The sequence below is a fragment of the Bacillus rossius genome, chromosome 2 (genome assembly GCF_032445375.1).
Source record: "Bacillus rossius redtenbacheri isolate Brsri chromosome 2, Brsri_v3, whole genome shotgun sequence".
NCBI lineage: Eukaryota > Metazoa > Arthropoda > Insecta > Phasmatodea > Bacillidae > Bacillus > Bacillus rossius.
In genome coordinates this window covers 52,095,670-52,104,308 of record NC_086331.1, presented here as the reverse complement: position 1 = coordinate 52,104,308, position 8,639 = coordinate 52,095,670, and the positions used below count along the sequence as shown (strand labels likewise).

The following is an 8,639-nucleotide window of genomic DNA, read 5'->3' as shown; positions in this document are numbered from 1 at the left end:
TTCTGGTACCCACTCAGGTTAGCACATCTTATTGATTGGCTGCTGCCTTATAGTGACTTCTGGTTGCAAACGACCCACTTATACTTCGCAATATGATTATTTACTTTAAGTTCTGCTGATGATAATGGCTATGATTAGTGTTTAAATTTTTTCTGGGAGTCGCGAGCACAGGCAACGCCACGGTGACGACAGCTGTGACGTCCCTATGCTTGCCGAGGCAGAATGAGTCAGCAGTGGTTTCCCATTGCCTGTCGCGGGATGAAGGTGAAGGGACAACACAAATTGAACCCAGGCCCCTTGAACAAGTGGGCGGGCTCAAGTTCTATAGTCCATCCACGGTAACCTCCTACTTTTCTGAAGCCCTGCTTTTCACCGGATCTACTTTAATGTCACTATGTATCCTTCCGCCGTATGTAAACAAAAACATTGCCATGTGACAAATGTCAAATGGTTTGGTTACAATCACCAGCTGTCAAAACAATGTGTGTGTGTGTGTGTGTATGTATATATATATATATATATATATATATATATATATATAAGTAATTTGAATATGATCTAAGTATACATGTATATGTGCATAACATTTATGATACCCAATGGTAAAAATATTAAAAAATAAGTTTGTTAGCTAAAGAAATAACATATAATTTAAAGTAAATTTTTAGGAGAACATATAAATTTACAACATTTATGTAAGCAATAAATATCATACTTTAGTACAGTTCAACACAGTTTTCTGCATCTGAAAAAAAAAGTATTGTAAATTATACATATGGCTGTCCATCTAAGCAATCTGGAAAAGACTAAGGATTGAAGGTTTAATAAAATTAACAAATTCAGATGAAAACATTTAAATATGAATTTTCTTCTTTTATTTAATAAACCCCTACCATTTTGCCGGTTAAGGCCACAAATAAAAATATGGTTATATACATTTTCCTGAGTATACTTATTAGACAAAATCATAATTTTATGAACAGTAAAATTGTGGTTAAGAATTGACAGTAATTTCTATACCACTTATATGCATTATTTATTTGTGGCCCTGGATGGGGACTGGCTTTTTGTTTTCCAAGTAAGTTCACTGAAAAATGAAGACACACAACAAAATAAAATGTTTCACATACACCTATACGAATCCAGAAATGAAATTTATTATTAATTTTATAATATGTGTAATATAAAGTTAATACATAAAGTTCCAGTAATCAACATACTTAATGGGAATGCATAAAAGAAAAAAAAAATGTTTCAAACCCCAATACTTACAGTTGCCCAGGTGTTTATTACATACAGACCTCAATAAGAACACCCGGGTAAATCATCAAGAGGAACTGCCAGTACTTCACTGTCTCCATCTACTTGCTGTGTCGTAACCTCAAATTCTTCGCTGTCACTGTCTTCACTTGAACTATCCTCGCCGAGGTGGATGATGAGTGGAGGAATGGTGCCGCTGTCTATGTGGACTTCTCTCTCCCAGTCTGCTTGAATTAGCTTCTCCACGTGATCCACACACCTCGCCCATCTAAAAAAATTAATGTATACAGTAAAACCTCTATATAAATGACCTGTTTATAGCAAAAACCACTCTATAACAAAATATGTTTGTTTCTGTCAAAACGGCATAGTAAACAATGCATGGCATGCTCTTTATTACATACAATTTTGAACTCACTCCACAAGAAACTATTTTTAAACACAACAAAACTCATTTAATGTGTTTTCCTCAACTATCAAAGCTATTATTTAATACTTGAAGTAACATGTTTTGTTTTATGTTATCTGAAAAAAAAAATTTTGAGTGGTTTATTCAAGATATAATAAAGCTGTAAATATTTTCTATGTTATCAATAAAGGCTTAGAATGCATATGATAAAATATTTATTTCATAACTTTTGTGTTTGTTTTTGGTTAAAATTTGTCCCAGACAAAAACAGTGAGATATAGCGAAAATTTAATTTTTTGAATAGTTTTGATGATTTACTGTATATGTATTTCACTATAATAACATAACTTTTGAAAATACTAATGTGCAAGAACTACATGTGTAAATTCCTATTCAAGTTCGCTAAATGAAAATATTCAAAATTCTCTACGTTGAAATTTTATCTGAATATTGAAATCTGCCTACAGCACTGAACCCACCATAACTTTAAAGTCATTGACACAAGATTAAGCATAACAGAAAGTAATATCACAATTACTAATAAATACAAAACTATTTATGGAAATGAAACAATTGCAAATGGACTGCAATTACAAAAAAAAAAAACCTTGCAAATAAGTCACCACTGTTAGATCTAGAAACTACACAAATATGTATGAATCACATGGGAATAAAATTACAAACACAAACACGAACACAAACACATACATGCAACACATTTTCAAAACGACAACTACACAAATTCAAACCACTTATTTTTACCAATTGTTTTAAAACTGTATTACTGGTATATGAATATACACAAAATGATAATCACACTATACACACACTAGCACACAAAGCTATCAAAAGGAATGGTAGGACCAGGCTGCTAGGCAACAATACTTACGTATTATGTAAAAATGTATGGTAAGGGTTTTGCTGAAGCTTGAGGAATGTTCTACAGGAAAATAAAACAATTTCTACTTCAAAAGGAATACCCCATTGGTCATGCAACATGAAAATACCTCTCTGGTGTGGAAGCATCAAGAGCCTCTTTCCAGATGGCTGCAACTGCATCATTGTCAAATCTCTTGGCCCGCCCCACGTTACTATTGTAATGGTGTTTACATTGAGCCCAAACTAGTTCGATTGCATTATAGTGGCAGTGATAGGGTGGGAGTCGTAGAATTTTGTGGCCATAGTTACAAGCCAACTCGTCTACCTCATATCTGAAAAGTGTGTTAGAACAAGGCGTATACGTAATTTTTTGCAACTATCTCACTTTTAAAGAAATGCTGTAAAAAAAACGAAATAATATACCGTATTCGGGGCTTGTTTTGTTTAGCTATTCTCAGCAGCTCCACTTTCAACAAATTATTTTCATGTTTTATCTCATTCTTCTCCAGCCACGCGATCAGTGCATCCTTGGTCCAGTTCGTTGTAGGTGTTTTCTCAACCTACGTTATGCCAACATTTAACTAAATACTCAAGTAGCTGATAAGAATTCATGACAGTAGAACCCTGTTACAATTTTACTGCTTATAAAGTTTTCCTGCCTATAATGTATTATTTTTCAAGTCCAATATTTTCCCTATAAGGACAATGTATTTAATTCCTGGATATAATGTTTCACAAATTATGCGTTTCGTGCTTGTAATGTTCACTTCATAAAATTTTAGAAGACGAAAAAAATTAAAAGCCTTTGTCTATACTGTCTATGTATATGTGTATGTTAGCAGTTAACTGCCTGTTGACACCCTTGGAAAACAAATAAATTCATAAATTTTTAGCCATTCTGTGTGTTTTCAAATGTATTCACTTAAATCACATGTTCAAGTGGCAAAAGAACTGGACTTAAGCATTTCCACTGTAAACACTGTCGTGAATTATGACAATTATACAGAAATGAGACAATTTTACAGCAATGAGACAATGTGTAAGTAAAGACAAAGCAGATAGAAGCTGGAAGCACCATGATGTTAAAGAAAAATTGTTTTTGGCTTGCTACAAGCAAATTGGAGCATCAAATATATCTTTATGCAGCTTGTTGAGTCCATTGGCAATAAATCCACACTAAAAAGTACTAAATTGAATTTCCTGCTTATGTTTTTTTTTTCTTGTAGCCCCTTAAAAACAAATTATAACAGGGTTCTACTGTACTTATGCAAAGCAAACATGTGTTTTGGCATATTGTCGTAATGAATTTCTAAATTTAACAAAGCATGTTAGTTTAGTGACTAGAAATTTTTTTTGAAAATATTATTTTAATTTATTAAGTAGGGCAACAGAGCATTCATAAAGTGGGTCCTTTTACCAAACAAGTAATTATGTCATTTTCAAATGCTATTTGCAATAAAAAATTTTTATTTGGTATTTCAAACCCTCTACTAAATTAGTTTGCACTATGATGTAATTCAATTACATTATATATATATATATATATATATATATATATATATATATATATATATATCTGTGTGTGTGTGTGTAATCAATTTCAGCTCAAACATTATAGTTTAAAAAAATGTAGTGTAGGCATACTATTAAGATAACAATTATTGCTGGCAAAATGTATTAGTCTCGAATATTCGTACTTATACACAATAATAAACACATGTAAATTTTTCACATTACAATTTGAGCAATAAAAAGACACTGCTTTACCATTGCACATACCTGGGTGCTGTGATATGAAGCATTGTCCATTATGATGACACTGGGTTCCTCAAGATGCACCAACATGTCTTCAAACCACATCAAGAAAGTTTCCCCATTCATCTCGCCATGGTAGTCTGCAGTCTTCTGACCTGAAACAAAAAGTAATCCTGCTCCTGGCACAAAGCCAGTGCGCCCTCCAGCATTAACAACAATAAACCTTTTACCATCTCCAACAGTACGTCTCTTCGCAGATTGTAGACTCTTGTCCTGCCATGACTTTGATACAGTTCCTGAAAAATATATGAAATGGAAATGGTATACTTTGTATTGGACCACAGAACAAATTTTCAAATAAATTAATGCCTTGCCTCTCTGGAAAATCCATGTTTCATCAACAAATATGAAATTGGCACCTCTTTCTTTTTCTTCTTTATACTTTCTCAAGAAATCTATTCGCTTCAATACTATGTTTTCATTCTCTATCAAAGCTTTTCGTCCATCAACAGTTGTCCATGAAAATCCCATCTTCTTTAACAATTTATGAAGACTTGATCTTCCACCATAATAATCTATTTGTCTTTCCCTGATTTCTTTCAAAATGGTGTCGACTGTAACATTCAAACCTGTAAATTTATTGCATACATTAACAATACATGAAATAACAGAGGTACACAAAACTAAGCGAAACCACAACCCCGTAGAAGATAATTTAAGTGCACAATTTACATTTATTAAATAGTTTTAATAAACTTACATTTCAAAAATACTTTTAAATTAATTTAAATTTTGTAGTTTGCTTAGAGGAATTCTACATTGCAGTATTTTTGTCTGCAATGATATGACGATTATATTGCGCGTTTGTATTGAAGTTGTGTAAAACATTATTATTTCAGCATTCAATTTAGCAATCAATAAGTTACAAGCTCTACACTGTGTTATAGGTAAATGTTTTGTATCGTGTATCCCATGTGATCCCTAGATCTTTATGCATGAACCTGTACATCCTATTGATCGTGTGGTGCATGCTTTTTTTCATTTATTCAGATCAAAGATCCTGAACTTAATCAAATATTGTGGTATAGCAAGAATAATTATCATAAGTTTAATAAAACATATATATTTTCATTATTATTCAACTTTAAATCATAACTCATTACTACATCACAGGTTTTTAGTTTTGGTTTTGTACAGGATTTTTAAACGTAATAAATTAGAAAAGCAAGCATCATCAATCACAGGATCAATATTTGCAGGATCATGCAATCAGGATCAATGTATCGAATCGTATACGCGATACTAAACTTTTACTGTTTTATAACCTTCTGTTACTTCATACACTAACACACAGTTTGTCTGGCTAAGTTGTGTTTTCATATGATACTTCATTACAATGAAGTAGGCCTATTGTTTATAAAATAACAATACCCCTATATTTTCTAAAGGGTTAGGCGGGGCATGACACTATTTTGCAATAGAATATATATTGTACTGGACCCTGCCACACAGTACAATTTAGCCAATTAAGTATCCCAATTTTTTTTTTAATAACCATGCTTGCTTAGACCACAACTCACTAATTTGTAACCAATTACTGCTAAAGCGCACAACTGGATATTATTGATACTGGAAATAGTCATTATTTAACCTTCTGATACATCATAAAAGTTGAGGTTATTTAATATGTATACTGTGTATAACGATATAAACATTACTTGTAGTTTTAGAATGTAACAATTTTCTTTCTATCTTTAACCTAACCTTAAAAGGACGTGTACCTATTTCATATGTTGCACAATATTCTATATATCAATACCATATCAATAAAGAAACCTAACAAACCACTCAAAAATGTTAAGTATTTTTAAAGGACAGATGATATCGGGAAAAAAACTGAACCGGTCAATCTGCATATGGATATATGAAATGAATACAATTAAGTAGGGCCTACCCCAGTGATATTGAAACTACTCTTCAGTATCCAATTTTTACCTTCAGCGTACATCCTGTAAATTGCATTCCTGATTGTATTTACTGTGAAATCGTCGACTGTGTCAAGTGACTTTCCTTCCTGTGGCCTTTTTTTTCCTCTTTTTTCCTGGTGTTGAAACTTCTTCAATGTCTTTCTTGTAGTACCTAACCAAAAAAAAAAAAAACATTTGTCATAACACTTTTCCGGGGACCCGTTCACAATACGCGGTTAGGCAGTGTTCCAAATATGGCATTTTGTCACAAATATTTGCTTTGTGGTCACTAAATGGAAACATGACAGACTTTGTCCACGAAATTAATGAAGTGTTTTTTTATTTATTTTGTGATCTCCCAAACAGATGAAAAACTAATTAAATGCAAATTATAAAATCACTCCCTTATGTTATAGTTAAACCTATCATAAAGTTTATAAACATCGTTATAAAAATACTTGAAAGTGCCTATATTGTTATTGTTAGGACCTGAGTAGGCCTAATATGATTTTAGGTTAACTTTTCAACAGAGACGCCACATGGCGGTGTTGTCTCACACCAAAAAATATAAATTGGAAATAAAACACAAAAAACCTCGTGAGTTAAAACACAGGCCGACAATACTTAGGACACAGTCGATATTTTTTTTACGTGCATGAAAACGAAAAAAGCCTACTTACTTGAGAACAGTTGACTTTGCGATGTTGAGAAGAAACGCGGTCGTCTGCGTAACGTCACATTTCTTCAAGTCGCCTTTTTTAATTAAAACATATAAGTTCTGAGCGACGTTAATGATGTCCATCTGACGCTGCGAAGAAGTAGCTTTCCCCATTCCGGAACCAATTACCATTACAGCAATCACAAGAACCACACAACATATCAAAACGATAACAAATTCCATCATTACAATAGTAGATAATAAATAATATAACAAAGTTAAAATACACAATATTAACACAAAATCCTGAAACACAAACTGTACGTTATTTCACGGTCAGTAATATATTAAAACACACTGCAATATGGCGTAATCTGTGCAGACTGCAAACGGCTGAAAGAGAAAACAATCAAGTGACTATTAACATTATTAATGCGCGACCACGGTTTCGGCACGTAATATTTTTTTTACCGTTAACATAACGTTTTTATTTCACCAGAGATTTAAAAAAATGTTCAAACTTAACAAATACCCACACAAATTCTTAAATACACGCGGAAAGTCAAAAAATATATATTTTGGCTATGGAACTATTTCGTTCTAATCATTGCCAACACACCACTTCTCTCACTGTTTCATTTACACACATGCGAGATCATTAATATTAATAATATTGTACATAGATAGTTACTTTTTTTGTAAAATTTTATTTAACATCATTATACGGTAATTTAGTGTTAATGCATGTTTAATATGCATATGATGGAAAGTATTTTTGCAAACGAACCAAACATGCTGCATCCTGGTGTGTTTTTTCAAAGGTTCGTTTAAAAAAGTAGGAGGTTACCGTGGATGGACTATACTAAGCGTGTCAAATTACACTTGATTCAAAGACAGAGTTCTTTATTATGTAGGACAACAGTTTCCATTGTTTCTGTTGTCAAAAATTAACCATAATTTTGCAAGTCCCTAGCAATAAGTCATGTACTATAAATACAGACTGGAAAAATTCGCGTTTCCCATTACTTCTAGGATAGACTCCACAGTTCTACATCTTCGGGATAATATCACCTGTTCATTGGTTGCAAAATTATGGGATGTTTAAACCGGGCAGCCTGTGACTCATTATATCTTCGGTTGAGAGTTTCTCATTAGCCCTGAGTCCTCCATACAAACAGTGAGCCAATAGTAGAAGCAGCATAGTGTTACATGCTTTTGGATTTTAGCTTATCGCGAAATAAATTCGCGATTTTTTCCAGTCTCTACCTATCTATACTAATATTATAAAGCTAAAGAGTGTGTTTGTTTGAACGCGCTAATCTCAGGAACCACTGGTCCGATTTGAAAAATTATTTCAGTGTTGATAGTACATTTATCGAAGAAGGCTATAGGCTATATTATATTATCAATAACATTTAGGATCCTTACTAAAAGTCCAATTTAGAATCAAGTGCGTTCGAGGGGGTTAGATACAAATTGCAGTACACGTACGAAGTGTGTGTTGACAATGCCGCAGGTGCTAGAGGTTTATTTCCTATTGCCTATTAACATTGTTGCCACGCACTAGATGCCTTATCATTCTTAATTTTCACATGCAAACAAAAAACACACGTGTGATATTAAGAACGAAGCAATCAGTACCCTCATAAGAAATCAAATAGTATTTAAATACTTTTTATCACTTTAAATCACAACCCTAAACTATTGTTTT

At 32.8% G+C, this 8,639-nt stretch overlaps 1 protein-coding gene across 1 annotated transcript; it reads right to left on the bottom strand.

Moving 5' to 3' along the window:
- Positions 1–720: 720 nt before the first annotated feature.
- Positions 721–7,786, bottom strand: LOC134529283 (uncharacterized). Its single transcript, XM_063363188.1, has 5 exons — positions 6,951–7,786; positions 6,299–6,442; positions 4,678–4,932; positions 4,328–4,599; positions 721–1,528 (listed from the first exon to the last, which is right to left on the bottom strand). Exons 2-5 carry the CDS (start codon positions 6,309–6,311, stop codon positions 1,415–1,417), a joined length of 654 nt encoding a protein of 217 aa, XP_063219258.1. The 5' UTR covers positions 6,312–6,442; positions 6,951–7,786; the 3' UTR covers positions 721–1,414.
- Between the last annotated feature and the right edge of the window lie 853 nt (positions 7,787–8,639).